Consider the following 21,924-nt stretch of genomic DNA (forward strand, 5'->3'; position numbering starts at 1 on the left):
TTGAATGTTTCAGACAATTGTTTTATTCCCTCTTCATCTTCTGACAAGCTGCTCAACACAACTCAAAAAGAAAATCTAAATTTAAACACAGACAACAGCATGTGAACCAAAAAAAAATCTTTTTTTTTTTTTTTAATTCATGAAAAGTTCCATCTGTGCGACGTGTATTACACTAAACTTCAAATAACCTTGAGTATGCCGGCTGACGAGCCGCTGATGGATTCGTTTTAAGTCAATTCTAACGTGCCATTTAGAGTTGCTACCGTGCAGCATTTTCCTCCAAGTAGCTTTGCTGCCAGCAGACAGAAGGGCTTGGTCAGAAATATTCAGGCAGCAGAATTATCCATTCGTTACCCTTCACAGGAGGGGCTTGACCTGTGATTTAATTTAGATTGCAGACATTTTGGAGGAAAAGAAGACCAAATGGAAATCAAATGTTACAAGACAACACAATCCATACGGTTAAGACTGTATAGTCCTTATGCGTCAGCCTGTTTCTGCGGCTTGATGATGCCGATAGACAGGGGCCGGTTGGTGAAAGGGTGCCACTGGCCCTGGATGCTGGGATTGTCTGTGTGGAAGGGCTTGCGGATGCGGATGATGTCCAGACCTGACTGATTGGTCATCTTGGTCAAAAGCTCTAAAATCTGCGGCGATGTTTTGCTTGCAATGATTTCTTCCCTCACGGTGCCATTTACTGCGAGAAGAGAAAAATAGGAAACAACTGAGGACGAGTACCTTGAAAGAGGACAGCTGTGACTCTGGGTGATGCTATGATAGGAGTTATTTAACTCCTATTTGAGCAGAGGTCTCCAAAAAACTAGCGCTATGCTGCCCCCTACAGCATCTAAGAGCACTTACACATTTGTCACACATTTAACCAAAAAGGCTGAACATAACTTTAAACGTTATCTTTAAAGACATTAGTGTAATAGGGAGCAGCGTGTTCTAGCATCATCAAACCATGTTTAAAATGGAGCAAACTGGATTAGAAATACAATTTAAATTCTGATATTAACAATAAAGGCAGAGAGCTAGTATTTACTTCTCATTAATTAAGCAATTTACTTAAAAAACAAATCTAAAACTTAAATAATGACATTCCTAACATGTGTTCACTTGCTTAAAAGAAATGATATGTGATTAAAACTGCTACTACATTCAACTGCTATTCACTCAATTCAATGATTAGTTAATAGTGCACTGCAGTCAGCTTAATTTACGCAACAATGTTATATTTGTCCACATGGAACAATTCAAAATATACAAACAATAAACTTTTATTTTAATAATTAAAATGATTTTAATAATTGTCCCAGAGAGTCTGACAGATTAGAAAGTCAACACAACTGTTTTCTCTGTACTTACCATCAACTAATAATCAGAAGAATGCACATGGACATGTTACCATAATTAGTATGTTTTAAAAAAGAGCACAATAATGAGGACAGAAACTCAGGTTCAATCAAATGTGTGATAGAGACACAAAATCGTAGGCACTTACAGTATTCTGCAATTAGTCTGGGTTTTTTGCAGGGCTGTGGAGACACGTACACAACAGTTCCAGGGTTCTTCTTGGCATAGTCCACAACTCCCTCCTCAACAAAGTCCCTGTAGAAGAAGAAGAAGAAGAAGAAGAAGAAGAAGAAGAAGAAGACACAAATCAGATCTGAAGTCATTCTGCAGTAGGGGTGGGTGATAATTCATTGGACAAATTGAGTCAAAATACAATATTAATCCAAATGATCCATTTCCAATTTATTGCACTTGTACAGATAAAGTGGAGGTGGAGGTGTATTGTAAATGAATATATTGTAAATTCCGCCATTGACCATTGAGAAATGTAGACGAATATTTCAACAATTTATTAATAAGCTCACACTGAGAATCCCATTACAAAATAAACGCCTATTACAACATGTAAAATTTTAAATTATATCTATATTAGTATGACCAGCAAATGCTTACATGCACCATTATATGAGAGACAAATTAATTACTGAGAGCAGAAAGGGGGAAAAAAATAAAGAAATAAAAATATACAAATAAGGATAAGCAGGAAGAGGTCACGATTCCTGCTCCTGACTGAGAACAAACTGAAACAACATAACACTTGACTTTAGTCAACCACTCGCTGTTTTTTGTTATGTGTTGTTTTGGTTTTTACCTGACTCCCAACGAGCTCTGCGCTTTTTTGGAGAAGATGATGGAGACTCGTTTGAGCTGGCAGACGTACCGACCCACTCCGTTTTGAAGAACGCTTTTCAGGAAGCGACTCGGCGTCCCTCTCGATGTCATTGTCTAACCTCCAGTAAATGGTTTCACAAACAGCTACCGACAAAAAATATAAACAGGATAAAGGTATTAAATATCAGCAAAACTCACAGAGGACGACTTGACGGGCATGTAAGCAGCGCAGTCCGTCGGAAATATGTTTCCGGAGTGAAACACGTAACTGGCATAACGGCTAAAGAAAATACGATTCATCGACAAAATAAAAATATGTTAGGCGGATGAACATTTAACATTGCATTTATATCTATAAACGTACATTTCGTTTTTTATACGTATACATATTTATTATAATTTATACAGTGAACATCTGCAGTTCGTTGCGTATGTCTCTGTGTTTCACACGGACTTGTTTTGTAAACGCACCTGAAAGCCCGGGTTAGTAGAGCATGGGATAAAAAGAGGGCAAACTTCAGAGCCAGTAAGCTGTTTTTTTGTGTTTGTTGTCATATTAAACGTGATATATTTTTAAGTTAAGGCTTTCGTGTGCATTCGTGCTCATTTCTGTATCACGTTTTCGTCTGTTTAACAAAAAAATACATTTTTTTTCTGCCTCACTGTTGTTTCTCTGACTAGCTAGGTCATCTGGCTTAAAACATAATTGTACGTTTCTAGTATCGATCTGATGTTATCTTTTTGCAGGTCCACTGTGCTAACCAGATAACTAATGTGGAGGTGCGTGCTGCAGAAGGGCTCCACCTGTCTCATGCAAGTGGAGCCCCCAAAGTTTCACCACCAAAGATCATTTTCAGCCCTATTTTTGAGGCTCCTCACTCAGAGGCTCCTTCACAGACCTGCAGAAACCACATATGTCCCAAGATTTAGGGATACAAAGTACTCCCTGGCACACAGTGGAGCCAGGTGTTACAAAAAGGACATCAGCTCCACTTTAGAGTTCCCTTTGAGCCCCGTCACATTCACAGATATCAAACAGTTTCTGCGCTCCAAGAATGTTCCCTTCGACGATGGCTACAGCTGCCTGCACGTCCCGAGCATCTTCGTCGAGCCGGCCGCCAGGAAGGACGGCTTCTCGTTGTTCGTCGACAAGACCACGGGGCAGTTCCTGTGTAAGGACACGCTGGTGGAGGGGAGCTGGGAGGACCTGCAGGACTGCCTGGAGGTGATGCAGAACGAGGAGCAGGAGTTCCTCAGCCCCCGGGTGCTGCTGGAGTATCCGGAGAGTGCAGAGGAGCAGGACGAGAGGGAGAGGGAGCTGATGGAGGTGCAGAGGATCTGGTCCAGCTCTGTGCCCCTCACCGACCTCCCAGAGGACGAGGCTCAGACGATTAAGACCATGTTCCAGGTATCGTTGGGTGTCGCTTAGTGTTTTGATTGTTGCCTTAAATACTTTATTTATTTTTAGAATTATTGGAAATTGAAAATAAATCTAATTGTAGAGCTAGATAAGAAGAACACAGTTGCAGATTTCGTGTATTTTCCTCACAGGATTATAATTATCTGTTTTGTTTCAGATCACAAAGATCACCAATGCCACCCTGAAGAAGTTTGGTGTGAAGCTCTTCAAGCCGACAAAGAGCCTGGTTTTCCCCTGGTTCAGTGGACCTGACTCCTCTTTAAAGGGAATCAAGCTCCTCTCCGCCCAAAGCACGGACACGGACAAAGTAACTTACAACGAGGCCACGGTCCCAAAGAGCAGCTCCTATTACAACCTGTTCGGCCTCCCCCTGGTGAATCGAATGGACTCGGAGGTGGTGGTGACCGGCTATGAGCTGGACGCTCTGGCCGTGAGTCAGGCCACGGGACTCCCCAGCGTCGCTCTTCCTCGTGGAGTCAGCTGCCTCCCACCGATCCTGCTGCCGCACCTGGAGCAGTTCAAGCGGGTGACGCTGTGGCTGGGGGGGGACATCCGCTCCTGGGAGGCATCGAAGATCTTTTCCCGCAAGCTGGGTCTGAGGCGCTGTTCGCTGGTGCGTCCGGGGGAGTTCCAGCCATGCCCAGTGGAGGCGCTGGCCAAAGGCAAGAACTTAACCCGCATCATCAAAGCTTCCATCCCAGCGTCACACAAGTCTATAGTGTCCTTCAAGCAGCTCAGAGAGGACGTGTACGGGGAGCTGATAAACAGGGACCAGGTGGCTGGAGTGAAGTGGACAAGGTTTCCAGAGCTCAACAAGATCTTGAAGGGACATCGTAGGGGAGAACTGACTGTTTTCACAGGTACTGTGACGTTATTATTGACAGTATTTGAAGACCCAAGCAGAAGTTGCTTCATTTAAAACATAGTAATTTACATTATAAACCAGGAGTCTTCAACGTTTTAATTAAGTAGGGACCTCCAACCTACCTACTATGTGCTTTCTATATTAAACTCGGCCTAGTGTTATTTGTAAATATACATTCTTATCATCATTTTGAATTCAATATTAAACTGTAAAAATAATACGCAGGTTCAAATATTTTATATTATTTTCATTATTTTATTTTATTTTACAGTGTGTGTCTTGAAAATTACCTGGGGCTCTCGGCCAATTGCAGGGAACCTGACAGAGTCAGCGTGTAAAATGCTGCTCTGTGATTGGCTGAGCAGCGATAGGGGCGGGTCCTATGGGTACAGGAGGCTTTGATTGACAGGTCTTGGCTTGTTTGTGACTGAAAGAATATGTTTGATTCATGTTAATGTGTATTTAAATCAATTAAAAAAATATATGAAAAAACGTCTTATCAACAAAGAATTGAATTAAACTGTCCTGAAGGTGGCATAGAGTTTAAACTTGAGGTGCAAACATCACTGAGGTGTTTTATCTTCTTTTTTTCTACTCCTCGTCATCTATAATAATTGTCCTCCCACCAGGTCCGACTGGAAGCGGGAAGACCACGTTCATCAGTGAGCTGGCCCTGGACCTTTGCACGCAGGGCGTCAACACGTTGTGGGGCAGCTTTGAGATCAACAATGTGCGTCTGGCCAAGATCATGCTGACCCAGTTTGCCATGCAGAAGCTGGAGGAGAACCTGGAGCAGTACGACTTCTGGGCGGACAAGTTTGAAGAGCTGCCGCTTTACTTCATGACTTTCCACGGTCAGCAGAACATCAAGTAAGTCTGAACTGTGCTCCAGGAAGGTTTTTCAGGATTTTTGTTAGTTGGACCGTCTGACCCTTCTTGAACCTCGTCCGCAGGACCGTGCTGGACACCATGCAGCATGCTGTCTACCTCTATGACATCAACCATGTCATCATTGATAATCTGCAGTTCATGATGGGACAGGAAAACCTCTCAGTAGACAAGTAGGTAAAATTGAGACATGGGAAAGATAAGCCAGTGAGTCTTGTTTGGGTGGTTTTAAAATGCCATTTTTGTTCCTGATGTGATCCAGGTTTGCTGTGCAGGACCACATTGTTGGAGTGTTCAGGAAGTTCGCCACCAACAGCGGCTGCCACGTCACTCTGATCATTCACCCGAGGAAGGAGGAGGATGATCGAGAACTGCAGACGGCGTCCATCTTTGGTTCGGCTAAGGTAAGGCTGGGAACCTTCACTTTTTCAAAGAAACTTCACTGAACAGGAGGAGCAGGCACGGAACCATTTTAATGTTGACATAATTTTTTTTAATGAGAAGCAGCCCATCGGGGAAAAATTTTAATGAAGCTAGTTTCAGGATTTTGCAAGGAGGACCTAACACAACTAATTAATAAAGTCAGATAAAATGTGCAGATCCTTATGATAACGCATTAAATAGAATTAGTTTTCTTAACTACAGCCTGAACCATTATTGTACTAAGTGAATGTTGTTTTATTTTACAAAAACTCCCCCTCCAGGCCAGCCAAGAGGCCGACAACGTGCTCATCCTCCAGGAGAAGAAGCTGGTGACGTGTCCCGGCCGCAGGTCCCTGCAGGTGACCAAGAACCGCTTCGACGGAGATGTGGGCATCTTCCCCCTGGAATTCATCAAGTCTTCGCTCACCTTCTCCACCCTCATCAAGGGCAAACACCGGCTGAGGAAGGTCGCTGCCAAGCCAGGAAATGAGAAGAAGAAGGAGGAGGAGGTGGCGGCGGCGGTGGCGGCAGCGGCGGAGGGAAAAGCGGAGTTGGGAGACGAGGTTAAAAAAGCGAAGGTTGAGAAAGTGGCCAAAATGACTCCGAGAACCGCTAAGAGTCCCGCAACTGAAAAAGGAGCCGCTCCCAAGTAATTCATCGTTGATCGAGGATGAGTTTGAACAGCTCTACATTTTGAGGTTGAAAGCAGATCACGACTCTGAACTCTTTTGTAGGGAAACACAACATTAGACAGTTTTATGTCCATAACGTGAAGCCGAATATAAATATATAAATAGAAAAAGATGAAACGTATGAATGAACAGCTTTGATTGTAGTCCACAAAGAAACCTTCAGAATCCAGGAAATTCTGATTAATAAAGATTAACTTTATCATCAAAGGAAGAAAGGATGGACGGACAGTGAAACCAGATGTGAAATATTGACTGTAAAGTGTTCGTACATGTAAAACTACTACAGAGTGTTAAAGCCGGTCCTACTGCACGCTAAGACTGAATTCTCCGTTAAAATGTTTAAAGCTTCAAATGTTACTTAGTGTTTATAAGGGTGTATTTCACGGTAACTATCACTGTCTGCTTGCCATGACACAAGCACCTGTACAATGACATGGAGAGCCTTCTACTGACTTTTTGTACAACATGATTTATTTTCTTTTTTAATAAAATGCGTTTGACGCAGATGTGGAGTGTGTTTCCATCCGTGGCCAGCAGGGGGCGGCGTGTGCTACTGCACAACAGATGAGAATGAACCTTCAGCAAAGTGTCTCTTAATTTCAAAAGTTACAAGTGAGCATGTGTATTTCATCTACCCTCAGCAGGAACTGTTTTAGTTTTGCTGGATATATTTGTAACTACAAGAGTGACACAACGCACTTAGGCGCATTAACAAGATAATAAAAAGATTTTTTTGATAGAAATCCCTTCATTTTGAATGGTAATTTGCAGGAACAGCTAAGGCCTCTTTTTTATCCTTAACCGAGTGTTACCACCTTTGACTACTTACAATTAAGCGGGCTCAAATTCCACGGGAAGACCCGCTCCCTCCGCTCCAGTGTCACCTTACGCAATCCATTATTAAGAGCGAGTGACTTTTAATAAATGCAAAGTGTCTCAAAGCTGGTGTGAGGTTACACGTGCAATCTCCCAGCAAACAGGACAGCGCTGCTCGGCGCCGTGCTCCACGGTGGCGGGTTGCAACAGGGTGTATTGATGGCCGTGCTTCGTCACGGTCGCTCCAAAACCCAAATAAACTTCAGATTTAGGACACCGAGGCGATAGCTCAGTGTGGGAAAATGAAAGTGCTTGTGTGTTTTATATCAGGGCCTTTGATGATTTGCAGCCTTGGCACGCAAACTGAATGAATTTTATCTCACCCCGGGAATGGCACGCTTTTGAAAAATGTGGGACGTCAGGCGGTCCACGGTTCTTGTCGCACCGGAGACGAGACCGGGGTGATGTCGTCACGTGGAACAATGTGAATATAATTTTGTTTTCAGATGCTAAAATTAAACTTTGTTGGCGAATCTTTTAAATCCCACCTTCATCGCCCACAATGCAACTCAGCTGCAGACAGTTCAGCTGGGGTTCGTGTTCCGATTTTAATAGCAGCAAGACACAAACCTCTCATGAACACACTTATTTCTAAGTCTATATTTATTTTTCAGATCGGTAGTTGGCAAATCCACCGTCTCTAGAGACGCACCACGAAGCCATTCATCATACTCCGCACAGAGGGAGCCGCTGAAGGCCCCGCGCAGCTTTTGACTGTGTGCAGTTGTTTACAACTGTTTGCTTCACACTGGATGGATTTCACAGAGACTAAAGCCCCTCTCTGTCTCTGTCTCCGTCTCTGATTCCTTCGCTGGCTCCGTCTTTGACAGGCCGGTCCAGGGAAGCTCCTGGCTCCGGCCCTCAGCTTAAACAACCAAGCACCCGGGGCTTCAGTGATAACTGAGACTGTAAAATATTGTTGGAAGCCGCGGGGATAAATCCTGATAAATGTAAATCAGCGTCGCTGAGGTGGCAGGAGGGAGACGGTCATGTTTTCGTTCCATCCTTACGCCCCCATTTTTTTCCCTCTTTGAACCTTCTTGTAACGCTGTATGTTTTCCTGTGAATGTTTTACTGCTGTCTAAGTACACAGGGCTTTTCCGTAATGACTCCAGGCTGTGTGTGCTGGATGGGTCTGGCTGTCCTCTTGACCGTGTGGGTGTGGGATTCAGCTTCTGAGGCCTCTGAATGGGGCTCTTTGTGTTTCAAGGCATTTCTGAACCCAGATGATGGCAGCTCTGTCGCCTGCCAGCCCCTCGGAAAAACCCCACAAAAAACATGCTCATAAAGTCATCAAACTTTAACGTGATTCTGAGCTCCGTCCAAGTAAGCTCTTAAGTAATTTCAAAATTCTCTCTTGAGTAAACAGGTGGCGAGACGAGGAGATGAAACACTGAAATCTCTTTGTACGTGAGAGCGCAACACTGGACGTCTGATTGTTCTCGTTTTTTTTTTTTTTGTTTTGAATGGCCTGCACTGATCAGAGCTTTGCATGCCTATTCAAATAGTTGCCATCTGGAGAGGGGAGGAGATGAAACGACTCGAGTTGCGCGGCTCTTAATCAAGAAGGAAACAAACACGAGGAATTCACCAAAAACGCTATAGGATGTGAGAGGAATGTGAAATGAGGCTGGGAAAAGATGTTTCAGCTGCTGATAAACACTCCCCTCATCGCCCCAAATCCACAGAAAACAAAATGACGAGTATTAGAAATAATCAGTTGCCTCGTGAAGTGATCCACAACGATGCCGCCGCTGCCGTCGATGGGATACATGGATACATGAGATGCATGCGTAGCTCTCCGCACCATTAGCTGCCCTTCATTAAGCCAACTATTTGAGCAAAGTCTGGACATAATTTAAGGACCGTCAATCAAACTTAATCAGCCAGTGGCTTTGGTGCGGCAAACTGAAAAAGATGAGGACGTTTGTGCTTCTGTGAGCCATTGTTTAAGATGAAATCAGTTATCTCATTCTTGTCGGGTGTTACATGAGGAGACGCTGTCACATCTGTCCATCAAAGATTCAAGCCAGACTCAACAGTAAGAAGTTAGCTTAGCATAAAACAGGAAGACTTCTCAACCTCACCAATCCAAAAATCAACATATCTCTTCAGTTCAGTCCATGAACTAACAACGTGAAGATTTTACAGGTTAGTATCTATCACAGTTTATGTCTCTGTTTTCTAAAATAGCCACTTCCTGGAGGCATGCTAGCTGTTTAGCCTTGCTTTACACTCTTTATGCTAAGCAGCTGCTGGTTGTTTTTCATATTTAATAACCCTACTCAACAGGATCGAGTTACTTTGTTTAACCTCCTGAGACCTGAGCTTTTGTTTGGTCTGCATTTTCAATTTCTCTAAGGTATTTGGGATCAGTAGGACCTAAGATGTATGAGCATAATCTTTTAACAGGAAGAACTAGTTTTTGAAAAAACAAAACAAAACAAACAATGTCCTCATACGTGGACACTGGGATTATTTCATTATTTGTATTATAATAAAGTCACCAATGTGTGACAAAATATAATACTGTTTATTTTAATACCTGTACAGCAAAACCAGCATTGCGAACAATGAAGTCCCAACGCCCTCAAAGGAGCACTTGCTTATTAGCGACATTGTAGCCTGTTGCTATTGACAGAATTTGATAAATTTGCAGGTTTTATCAAACTAGAAACGTTAATAAGCATAAATAAATAAGTTTTGACTGTAGAATTTGATGGGGTTTTGTTCCTCGTCCACTTTTGTCCTATGATCGTACGTAGAATGAATCCAATGAAACGCCTGCTATCATGTTTTTACCATCTAGTGGTATTTGGTAGATTAAAGTGTCCACTAACGAGGACAATGGGTTTAAATGAAGCAGAATAAGCTGCAATAAAACCTAAAACTTAATGTCCCCATATGAGGACGCATGGTCTCAGGAGGTTAACCCTTGGCACAAAAGCTTATGAATGCAGTTTTTTGCAGTATTTTCTATTCTCCTTTTGCACATTCTAGTGGCTTCAGGATGGAGTAGATTTCTTCCTTTGATGCAACAACAGCTTTCTGCTTTTTTTGCGAAGTATAATACCTTACAGTTGAGAGAGGCAAATATTTACAGATATCCCCTTTTTAATCATTCTCAGAAAAGTCAATCGCTCAAGAACAAGTGGCCTTGAGTTGAGATTGCTGTGTTTGCTGCGGTTTCCAAGGTCAAGGACGTTATACCAGAGGAAACAATATGATTCGGTCTAAAAGCCTCTCTGGACCAGCTCGCTGTTGAGCTGCCTGAAACATATTTGTGCCAGATGTCATTCATCGAAGTGCAGTTAACTGGATCTTTGGAGGCTAAACATTTCTGGCACTTTGTTTTGATTCTGCTTCATTAACCCCAGTTTTAGCAGCAGAAAATATTCTCTGAACCAGAGTGACATATAAATAGAAAGTGTGACAGAGCATGCTGTGGGAACATTGCGTGCATGGAGTATGTAGAGCAGGTTCAACAGGACACTGTGTCTGTCACATTACAAAAATCTCTTTTTGAAATAAGTAACTTTTCTTATCAAAGTGGGAGGGGGGGACGTTGCATTCCTGTCCTTGCACTAGATACAAGTTTTGATGATTCTAGCTATTGTCTGTTAGTCTGAAACGTTCATAAACGACACAACTGACACTGTGACCTCATAAAGTCTGTGCCTCCTTTCTCCGCGGCTTTGCAGCTCGAGCGAGTCGAGGACTTACGTCGCCCGTGGACAGACCAGAGGGCGTTGCAGGCACAGACGCTGACTCAAGATGCCCCACCACCCCCTAAATGCCAGGATGCAAGGGGAGGGTGGGCTTTACTCTGCCTCGCTCACGTGCACCCGGCACGTTTGACCCATATTGCCCAGCAGCGTGCCTGCTGCTGTGTGTATTAATAACCAATGCGCACATCTTCGCCTCTGTGCTCATGGACCAGGAAGCAGTTCAGGTTTCAGCTTATCATAGAAACCAAATCTGCTAAAAATCCCATAAAAAGAACTGCATATACTCTTACATATACGTGCATATACTATTCCCACTTTAATACAAGCAGAGTAAACATTTTGAAGGTCTTTGCAAGTGAAGCTGAGCTAAACTGGACTGAGAATCTCTTTAGGTGGCATAGGTGGAGGGGTTCACCTACACACAGTCTATTGGAGTATTTTAGTCAGTAGGCACGCACACTCTTCTATTCGATAAAACTTTGTCATCATTGTGCAAGAATATGCAACAAGATTATGATGTGCCACATCAGAAACAAAAGAGAGACAATATTCAATCTTAAGATGTCAGTAAGATTGTCTTGCTTTCTTTTCTCCTCTTCTTTCTTGAATTTTTCACTCTCTACAGGAATACCTTTTGAAGTGAGGACCGTTGTCATGCTACTTTTAAGATTCATGCACACGACATGCGTGTTCAGAGATGTGTCAGGCGGGGGCCCCATCACAGAGAGGCCTACTGCTGTCCCTGAAAACATAGCCCATTGCCGCTGCTGTAGTTTAGCGGCTCGTCAGCCCCCGAGGGCCCGACTCCTGGGCTGGGGCCTCAAGCAGATTGCCCGTTAACAAGCCCGTCTAAAGGTCAGCCAGCTTGCACTTGAGCCTGTCTCATACCAGCTCCTACTTTTTCCTACGAGCAGCCCCCCTCATCCTCCCTGCAGCCTCTCTGCGGACACCATGTGCTCGTGTCTCAAATGCTAACCTGTCATGTAGCGTTAGCGGCAGGCCCTTTTTGGCCGACCGTCCAAGTGGCAGGGCTGCACTGTAAACACCTGCGTGCTCGGCCGGCCACGCTCTGCCTTTTTCCACACTTTGAGAGAGCATGCCCGGGGCTTATATAACGCAGAGATCTGGCTAAAGAGAATGTAGAGGGGCTTAATATGCCCTGGCACCATGAGGCTGCTCAAGAGCCCTCAAGAGACTTGGAGAGGGTGTCACATCTTACACAGCAGTTCTGGCTTTTTTTATATATATATATGTGGGAAATTCTTATAGAGGTTAAATAAGAGGTCAGGTTGGGTGACAGTAATTCCAGTGGTAAGAGATGGGAAGGTTGTGGTTAGAAGAGTGGCGTCTGTGGAGAAGGGAGCAGATGACGAAGCTGTTAAATGAGGCTTTGAGAGGTAGGCATCTCGGATTTTAATGAGCGGAGGGCCTCATTCCACTTAAGCAAGCGGTCAGAATTAGCGTGCCTCCGTCTCCCTGGCGGCGCTCCAGCACCTCACACCCCGGACGTTTCTTTTTGATTCGTTTTGAGAGAGGGGAGAAGACAGCGAGGTGGAGACGGCCGAGCCGAGGAAAATGGCCATTCACTCTCAAATTAGCCGTCTGCATGGCCGCCTTCAAAGGAGGCCCCTCTCGGCGTAATCTCCTCAGACTGTGTGCACACACTGGCCCGTCTGCTTCAGGAGAGCCCGAGTGCTGAAAACCAGAGCGGTTAATTGAAGCATTATCGGCACAAGCATGGTCAGTTAAGCTGATTATCTCCAACTCCGAGCACTATCCACCATCAAGACACGTAAAAAAAAACAAAAAAAAATACGGCCAAGCACATGGCACATGTGAACGCTGCATTTCAAAACCACTAGTTTTTTTGCACTAAAACTACAGACTGATTAAGATGTTGCTTTCACACCCCGCGTGAAATGACTGGAATTGAATTTGGCTGCTAAATTACACAATTACATCGACCGATAATGAGGTTCGAAGTGAGCGCACTATGTTGAGGGAGTCTTTGGCACCTTGCAGCTCCAGCCCACGGTGACAAAGGCAGGCTGCAGGAAAATAATAATGCAGAGGCAGCACGGAGCCCTGCCAAAAATGTTAATATTGATATCAGGTGACATGCTCCGACTGTAAATCTGATGCTGTTCCGAACCTGCAGACCACACATTGCTCACGCACAGTCTCCAGGAGATTAGCGGAGACGAGGAGGGGGCGCGTGTGCAGGCCGTTACTGATTGCCCTGTTATTGCAACACATATGGAAATATGATTCATAATCGACTTTTCCTTGATTAGGCCGAGAATAAGAACCATATGCTCCTTCCAGCCGAAGGACAATTAATAACACTGACTCTGCAGCTTCCATGCAAATAGCGTTTATAGATTCCCTCCAGCTGGCGCTCGCTGAAGCAGTCGTTATGTATTTTTACACTTTCAGTTAAAACAACCAATGTTACACCCGATCTCCAAGGCTGCACATGTGTTAAGATACAGTAAATTATAAATTAAGACTGTGCCTTCGTTGTTAATGTGCGATGCTTGAACAGAACAATGCACGTATTGTCAGGTGTTTTCCAGCCACAGAACAGTAGCAGCACTGAGTGTACATGGAGAACAATGCCTGACACTCGGAACATTGTTTAATTTGAGCCGATCCTGTCATTCTTCTTCTTTAACAGTTCTGGTTTTGGCCAATCAAATTGTCACTTTGCCTGGAAATACAGAATTGATTTTATAAACTGTTCCTGTTCATTTTCACAAAGTAAACCAACAAAAAGTCAGGAGAAACTTTAATCTCTCCGTATTCACCTTTCATCTGTATGTGTTAAAGTTGTGGCATAGTGACCTAATTCTTTGGTCATATACTGCAACGTTCATTGTTTGATTTGTGGCCACGTGCCAACTATGAAACCAAAACAAAAAAACCCAAAGAGGTTTGTTAGTTTCTAGCCTAACCTAGCTTACTTGCTTAGCCTAATTTATCCACAATGAACAAAATATAATAATCTCTCACAGTTTGCAGACCAGTGTCCAGGTTCTCAACTGACCCACTATTCATGCAATTGTTTTCTTGGCTAAACCGTGCACTTTCTGAATTTGTTGGTGAAACAAATTCAGCAGTCTTTGCATTTACTCCCTTCTGGAGCACAAGAGCACAAGAGCACACTATAACATGGTTTAATGTGTTTCTGTCCTGAGCTCCCAGCACAGAGAGCAGCAGATAGAGGTAATTCAGTTTGAGTTGAGGCATCAGCAGGCCATTCCCCTTGTTCCCCTTATTTATCATTCATGCATTTTGCTCCAGTTAGCCCATGTTCCTGCTTTAAGTCAGTACGTTTCAGTTTGACTTACTGCTGAGGAGCGCTTATGCGTTCTATTTACACTTTTGTCTGTTTCCTTTTTCTTTTTACCAGAAACATGACTTTAAAAAAAAGAAAAAAGAAAAAGAAAATACAGAAAACCCCCGGAAAGTAAAGGATCTGCTAATACTGTTCATCATGTAAATCAAGTGCAAAGTGCACAAATGGGAATATCAAGTACATGAATGCCTTCATAGGGCACCTGGGAAAACTTTAAAAATGTCTTTTCCTGGCTTCCTCTGCACACGCCATAATGGAAAGTACTGCAATTTCACATTCAGGAAATGGGCTCTCAAATAGCAGTGATCGAGGGGCCATTTTTGAGTGAAATGAGTTGCGGCATCACTGGCTGCTTACTCTTCACCAATTACCTCCATCCGGCATGTTTATGAATAAAATGAGCTCACAGCGGACGCGCAGGGTTAATTATCAGCCAACAAAGCATAATTGCAGAGGGGCTGTCCGATCTGCTAAATGATAGGCGTCTTGAGCATGCACGCTGCCGCTTCGAACCAGCAGCAGACAGCAACAGGGAACAGCATGTCCTCAAGGTCGAGTGGCTAGGAGCAGGCACAGGGGTTTGAATTTGGGAGTCATTAACGACAGGCACGCAGAATTCAACCCATGCACAATTATCAATTACTGTGACAAGTCCTTTCAGATTCACCAGTGGCCAGATGGGTTTTCCTCCCTCGTGCCCGATTGCTGGAGCCCCAGCAGCTTCACTGAGCTCAGCAAATCCAATTTCCTCTCCAAATGAAGTTCAGCAGTTCGCAAATCAAGAGAAATCCACGAAATGTGTTGCATACACGTAAGCAAGCACACAATAGCTTGCGTTCAAAGGAAGCGTGCTAATTTTGTTTGCTGGGACGCTGACTGGCCCGAATCTCAATTGTTGCGCGGATTGTCGCGGAAATGTTTCAGTTGGGTTGATTTTAACTGCGACAACTCTGGTGGCCTCTGAACTGCTTCATCTGGTATCAAGTGTAGTTGTATTTTATTTGTGCTAACACGTTAGCACGCTAAACTAAGACAGCGTATGTGGTAAATGTGCCCGCTGAGCGTCAAAACGCTATTGTTCCTTGTGTTGAGTTAGCATTAGCATTTAGCTCAGTACACAAGCAATAAAAGAAAATTAGTTATTCTGACCTTGCATTACCACTTTTTGCTTCAGGCCTACCTGTAGAAAGCTAAACATTGAGGTTGTTAAATGATTATTGTGTCTAAAACACGCAGGGGCATCAGATATGTCTGTGAACAGAGTCAGAGTTCAGCTCTGAATCCGACAAGCAGATGGAGACTTTTGATGCTACCATGCTTTTTAATCTCGTCCATATGTGCCACCACAGATAAAAATAAAACCTCTCTGCGGGACTATGAATAGCCTTGTTTTACTCCTCTGGAGCAGAAAGGCTTGTCTGCGAGGGTTGAGGTTAGTCAGGTATGACCTCGTTCTACATACTGAGAATACAGAGCAGAGAACTGGTTGTGCTGGAACAGGCTTTGAATCCTAGGGGGACGTTTTCTTCATCACAAACCGTTTTACTGAAGGACTCTGCAGTCCCATTACAACCCAGTTCCACCGTCTTACTGGATGCTTGCAGTTTTTAATCAGCTCTAACGGTTGTGTTGTACTACTTTACGGCGTTTCAATCGGACCCCATGTGCTGCTTTCCCTTTAAGGTATTGTATGTAGTGAATATTTGGTTTTAGGTCAGACTGTGAGCATAAGTGTGTTACTACTCCTGTTAGTGGGTTAAAGGTTTGTTTGCGTGTGTGTGTGTGTGTGTGTGTGAGAGAGAGGGAGTAGTTCAGGTGCATGTGTAACTCACTGACAAAACAATTACAGGAAGTTGAATTCAAAATAAAAGCATGCAGGAAATGCTTTGAAATGAATATTACATTCACAACATGTTTTTTGTTATTAAACTTGGAGGATTTACTTTCTTGCGATCTGCAGTTACCTCACACACAGAGTTGTTTGTGTATTTCATAGAAACAAAAACACCTGTCATCATGCACAATTTGGCTGCATAATAAACTAGAATAGAATCCCACAGTGGGGAAATTGCAGTTTCCAACAGCATATAGTGCAGAAAAGTGACAAGAATAAAGACTGTACTGTGTAAAAGATAAATAATGAATAGAATAAACAATATACAAGTATTGGCATATATACAACAAGTGATTGGATTGTAACAAAAAGTATTGCATGACAAACCTAAAGTATTGAATTGCACTGTACAGAGTAAGTAGTGAAATCATGGGAGTATTTAAACCTTGAGGAGTAACAATATTGCACATATTATGAGTGTTCATTGTCAGCAGGAAGGAAAGGCCGCCTGTATCGTTCCTTCACACATTCCTTCAGAATGACTGATGCCACTACAGAGTCATAGAAGGTTTTCAGGAGTGCCCCCTCCACTTCCTGTAAATTTTGAACTTCCTGAATCTGGATTGAGCATTAAGCAGCCTTATACCCATCTCTGCCTTATAAACTGGAAGCAGCTGTTTGATGTATATTTGCCGAGTCCTCTCATGGTGTATAAATAAACTTTTGTTTTAAATGTCTAGTGCTTCTTCATTAAAAACACCAGAATCTCTGTGGAAACTGGCTGGAGATTATGTCGACCACTGACTTCCTTCATTTTATTTCTCTTAGCTTGCACGTGTTAAAAATAATTATTAACAACCCAAGTTTCGAGAGAAAACCTGACTCAAAGAAACACCCAAACTGTTTATTTCTGCTAAATCGTTGATGTCGGTACCTTTTCACGCTGCAAAATATCATTCAGTAAAACATGAGAATGAAAAATGTCTTTGTTTTGCATTCTTCATATATTTGTTTTTATAGTTATTTCTTTTGAAAAATATTTTCAATTCAGTGTGGTTTCAATTGTGTTTTCTTTATTCTGTCAAGAATATTATGAGTGGGAAAGGTTTTATTAGTTTTAATATTATGTTAGACCTGTTTGTTTTAACTACAACATAAGATTTAAAGAGATTCAATAAACATACTCAATAACAAACACATGTCATTTCACTTCTTCTTCTTCTTTTTTTTTTTTTTTTTTTTTTTTTTTTAGTTAGTTTGTGTGAGAAATTACAGGTAAACTGTCGAAAGCAAAGTCTTTTCCAAAAATTCCAAAGTTTTCCAGTCGAAGTAGATTCTAGTAGATATTTTGAAATCCATAACCGGATGTAGTAGTCGTCCTTGCGTCCAGCTTTGCGTCACTCACTAAAACACGAGCAGCGTCTCGTCGTCTCCCCGCATAACAACAAACGCGCTTTCCGGGACGGTGTGAGGAGCCAGAGAGCTAACTGAACACTTTTAACATGTACTATAGTCGACGCAAACCCCGTTAAAGTGTTTTTGTGGATAAGACGACTGAAAACGAGGGCAAGAAACCTGTCGCATCCTGATATTTCTTTCACCGGACTTTAATCGACCAGTGTCCCAGACTATCCACCGTGCATGGTAGGTCTCTTGAGTTTTTTTTTTTTTAACCAATTGAACGCGAAAAAAGTACATTGAAATTATTGTGTGGCTGGCTTTGTGTTGACTTTGCAGCTGTTTCTGTTGTTGCAGTGGTGAATTCACAGATAAAGTAAACAAACTTGGCCATACCTTTGCACAGGTGTGTGTAAGCACAATAAGGTGGCCCCTTCTGTAGCTATTGAAAAGGGAACCGTGCTTTATCTGATCAAACATATTTAAAGGCCTTTGAAGAGATTAGAGGCTGTAGTTCCATTTTTTTTAAATTTTTTTATTATTATTATCAACGTGTGCATCTGACATGAAACGTTTGGAGGGCATGGACACAACAAAGCAGTTTATCTTGACTCATTTCCTGCTCAGACTTTAGCTCCTGACCAGATTATACATCAACAATTATTTTCTTATCAGGGACTCTTCCATTTCCTCAGTGCTAATCTTATTCCCGATTATTTCTTTAGAAACAGAGAGCTGGATAACTTATTTACATATGACCTGGTAAAAGGTGCTTGAGTATTGCTCTCCATGTGAAGTGTACAGAATATCTTTGATTTCATGAGAAGATCCAAAAGATGTTTAAACAAAAAAAAGCAACTATTCTTGTTGAGTTTTGAGAAGATGGGAAGTTTGAGGTTTACAATAGGGAACTCGGTGGGTATAACCCATCAGAAGCTTGCTTGACCAGAAACTGGTGCAATTAAATACCATTAGATACCAGATACTTACCTGTGGTGGAGGTGTTGGGCTGTTTGTCCCTGTCCTCTTCCCTATGAATGGTTCCCTAATGAGCCGTTGTCAGTCAGAGGCTCCTGTCTCAAGATGCGTCTATTTTAAACCTCAAACTTCCCACCAGTGCCTCGGAGCTGAAGCAGCTACTCAGATGAGTGGTGACGCATCATCCCAGAGCTCAACAAGTCCCGTTGCTTTTTTTGAACGCTTTTTGGATAAACACCGTGACCTGGATGACGGAGAACCTTCTCAGACTTCATGAGGAGGTCCATTTATGCAGCCCTCGCGTAAGACACATTTCCTGTTCCAGTGAGCTTGTTCTAAAGTTAGAAGTAGTTTCTAAAGCTAGAAATCGCAAAGAAAGTTCTTCAACTCGGAGCTTCACTGGGGACTTCCAATCTGGGTCTGATACATAAGAGAATACAAGGATTTTGTCGGAGCTAAAATTCAGTCACGGTTTAGCTTTTTTTTTTTTTTTTTGGCTCTGCTTGTGGGTCTGAATCTGACTTTTGTGTGCAAGAGCTCAAAAATGCGAGCACCTCCTTCGGCCTGTGGGAGACGGTGGCACATTTGACGTCCCAGTGACAGCACAAAATAATCCATGCTCTGTTTACCACCTCGTGCGTTAGAGGGAGTAGTTTGCGTTTGCAAGTGTTGGCTGACCTGCCCCAGGGTGCAGCAATAACACATGTGGATTCTTAAAATGAATGACATTCCACGCGTGACGCAGGTTACAGCCGCGTTCGGCCCTGCACAGAGACACCTTTCACAGTATTCTTGCGTTGCCAGGTGTGGGCTCAGAATGGTTTACATAAGAAAACAAGAATTCGTTTTTTTTTTTTTTTTTTTTTTGCATGCAAAAGTTTGGCAAAATAGGTTTGTATTGAGAGGGATTCACGTGATGCATGTGTTTACACCAGAATTTCCCTGCTCGTTTAAGTAATGAGGTTGAAAAAAAACAAAAAAGCAGCTATTTTTGTGTGCAGCTGCCTCCTCTGTAAACAATACTTGGAACAAGATGATAACATAGCAAAGAAAATAAACTGAGCAGCAGAGCTACACAACTCCAACGTCCAAGCAACTCCGCAAGTTGTTGCACTGAAATATCTCGAAGACAAAGAGAGGTCCAACGCGTACCTGAGCAAAATTGGTAAAGCGAATACGTTTGATCTTTGTATGTGAGATTAATTTACATTGATGATGTCCCAGGTGGTTTTCTAAGCTCATGTTTCCCTCGCATATTTTGCCTGAGGATCTGCTTTGTCAGTGTGCCAGCTTCCACCATCCATGTAGAACTGCCCCTGACATGTCCGCCATGGTTTACCTGACAGAAGAGCTGTGGCTGTCCGTCTTTAGAGCTGAGGTTTGATGGCATCTTTTCTACGTTACGTTATCAAGTCCCAGTCCCTTGTTGAACTCGTTTGTGAAGTTTTTCGGTGTTGCAACAAACAAGTTCCTGGAAATGATTAAAATCTAGATAGCATAAAGAGCATTTGACAGGTGCCACTATTGTATTGAGTATCGGTACTGAAGCTTAATTTACCAAATTACTTTTAACTAGCATGCTCGACAGTGGCAATTAAACAACTTAGAAAATGGTCTATAAAATAACCAAAATATGTGTCATCGGTTTTTAAGTTACTAAATCTATAAAAGCATTTAAGTACTGCAGCCCAAAGATTGACATGCTGAGGGATAAAAGCTGATGTTGATGATCTTTGCTTCTAAATAAAACCAAGGAAATAAATGGTACAGTGCTTTCAGATCAAACACGCCAAGAAAGACTACAAAAGTTTAGCCAACCAAATTAACATTAATTTCTATTAGGTTTTACCTTCAGTTATAGTGGTTTAGATAATCTGATTCAGCTATGTTCAAGCTTGTTTGAATGTACAACGCAATTACTTCTGCAGCTAATAAGCTAATAAATAAATAAAACCCTATTAACCACCAGTTTCTTGCTCAGATCTTCTACAACAGCTTCCAGGTTATTGGGTAAACCTAGCTAGACCTCATGCATGAGTATGCATCGGCCCATTTTAGCAGCATCATTTAGAAATGATCCCAACGCACCAGCATAACCCGCCAAGGAATGCCCTGCATAGATCTTTCTCCAAAGTATAAACTAAGCTATGTTATTATGGTTATTGTGTCAACCTCATTTATGTCTATGAGGCTTGGCTGAAAACCAGAAACACTTGAATGTAACCTTTAAAACGACTTCAACAAACACGCGCGTGTACCTAATAAACTGACATCCGAGTTCATTTACATGTCATGTTTATGTTCGAGCCAGCCCACGTGAAGTTAGTAGGCAAATATTTACATACATCCTCCGGTTTTGAGGATTAAAGTCGTTTGTATGAGACGTTCTCTGGCGGGTCTGATCTTTTTACGTGATAATCGGGCCGCGTTGTTGAAGTAAGACCGGGACCTGTCAGATGTGGTCAGCCCCAAGGTACGGTATGTCCCAGACGTTTAAACAGCCCTAAGCAGTGAGGAGGAAAACATTGTTACGATGGGAAGGTTTACCTGAGGCGTGCGGTGCGAACACACCTTGGTGAGTTCTTGGTGAGCGAGGCAGAGCTGAACGTGTGTTCATTAGATTAAAAGGCTGCATTTCGTTATGGATTGTCTGTTTCGTGTAAGTGATCCGTCTCCGTCGTGCTGCTCTGAATATTACCCTTGTGCTGTTTTAACTGAAGGTCAAGTCCCCCCCCATTCTTCGCCAACGGTCTCCTTGAAGCACAAACAAAAAGAGGGAAACTTTAGAAGGCAAGACAACAATGGGAACACAGTGGGAGCCGTCAGCTAACACCAACTGAGATGTGTTTAGTTTTCCTGAGGGCACACAATGTCAGATGAAATGCTGATTTAGTGTTCGGCGGGTTTTTGTTTTTGCGCGACGCGGCGAATTTACTCTCCTGTAGCCGGTTAATGACTGTAATTAGTCATGTTGCGCAGTTTCCCACAACACAGTGCTTTTAAAATGGTATGAAATTATGATGCTGCGGCTCGGTGGGGATTTTCAAACGGTGACGTGCGGCCCCCGAAATGGGCCACAAGCGGATGTCTCTTAAGTATCTCCGCGACAAAAGAAAGAAAACATCTCCAGATAAACACCTCTAATTGTTATTTATCTCTCGAAGCTGCGTCTTAATGGCTTAAAATTGAGTATCTGGGCTTCTGCGAGCAGATTACAGGCTGTTTCGCATGTGCTGCGCCGTGTAATGACATGCTGAATAAAATTCCTGACAGTATG

At 42.8% G+C, this 21,924-nt stretch overlaps 3 protein-coding genes across 3 annotated transcripts in view; 2 read left to right on the forward strand and 1 right to left on the reverse strand.

Moving 5' to 3' along the window:
- On the reverse strand, positions 1–2,427 carry mrpl43 (mitochondrial ribosomal protein L43). Its single transcript, XM_047609316.1, has 3 exons — positions 2,168–2,427; positions 1,505–1,611; positions 1–697 (listed from the first exon to the last, which is right to left on the reverse strand). The coding sequence occupies exons 1-3, from the start codon at positions 2,296–2,298 to the stop codon at positions 480–482; spliced, it is 456 nt and encodes a 151-aa protein (XP_047465272.1). The 5' UTR covers positions 2,299–2,427; the 3' UTR covers positions 1–479.
- A 201-nt stretch (positions 2,428–2,628) lies between these two features.
- twnk (twinkle mtDNA helicase) lies at positions 2,629–6,981 on the forward strand. Its single transcript, XM_047608143.1, has 7 exons — positions 2,629–2,713; positions 2,935–3,595; positions 3,765–4,467; positions 5,102–5,342; positions 5,426–5,533; positions 5,623–5,764; positions 6,065–6,981. Exons 2-7 carry the CDS (start codon positions 2,960–2,962, stop codon positions 6,434–6,436), a joined length of 2,202 nt encoding a protein of 733 aa, XP_047464099.1. The 5' UTR covers positions 2,629–2,713; positions 2,935–2,959; the 3' UTR covers positions 6,437–6,981.
- A 10,632-nt stretch (positions 6,982–17,613) lies between these two features.
- LOC125022598 (leucine zipper putative tumor suppressor 2 homolog) overlaps positions 17,614–21,924 on the forward strand; it is a 32,180-nt gene continuing 27,869 nt past the window's right edge. Inside the window, exon 1 of the mRNA XM_047609380.1 lies at positions 17,614–17,915. The gene's annotated coding sequence lies outside the window, so the exon portion shown is untranslated. The remainder of the gene's footprint in view (positions 17,916–21,924) is intronic.

The sequence above is a fragment of the Mugil cephalus genome, chromosome 16 (assembly GCF_022458985.1).
Source record: "Mugil cephalus isolate CIBA_MC_2020 chromosome 16, CIBA_Mcephalus_1.1, whole genome shotgun sequence".
NCBI classification, from domain to species: domain Eukaryota; kingdom Metazoa; phylum Chordata; class Actinopteri; order Mugiliformes; family Mugilidae; genus Mugil; species Mugil cephalus.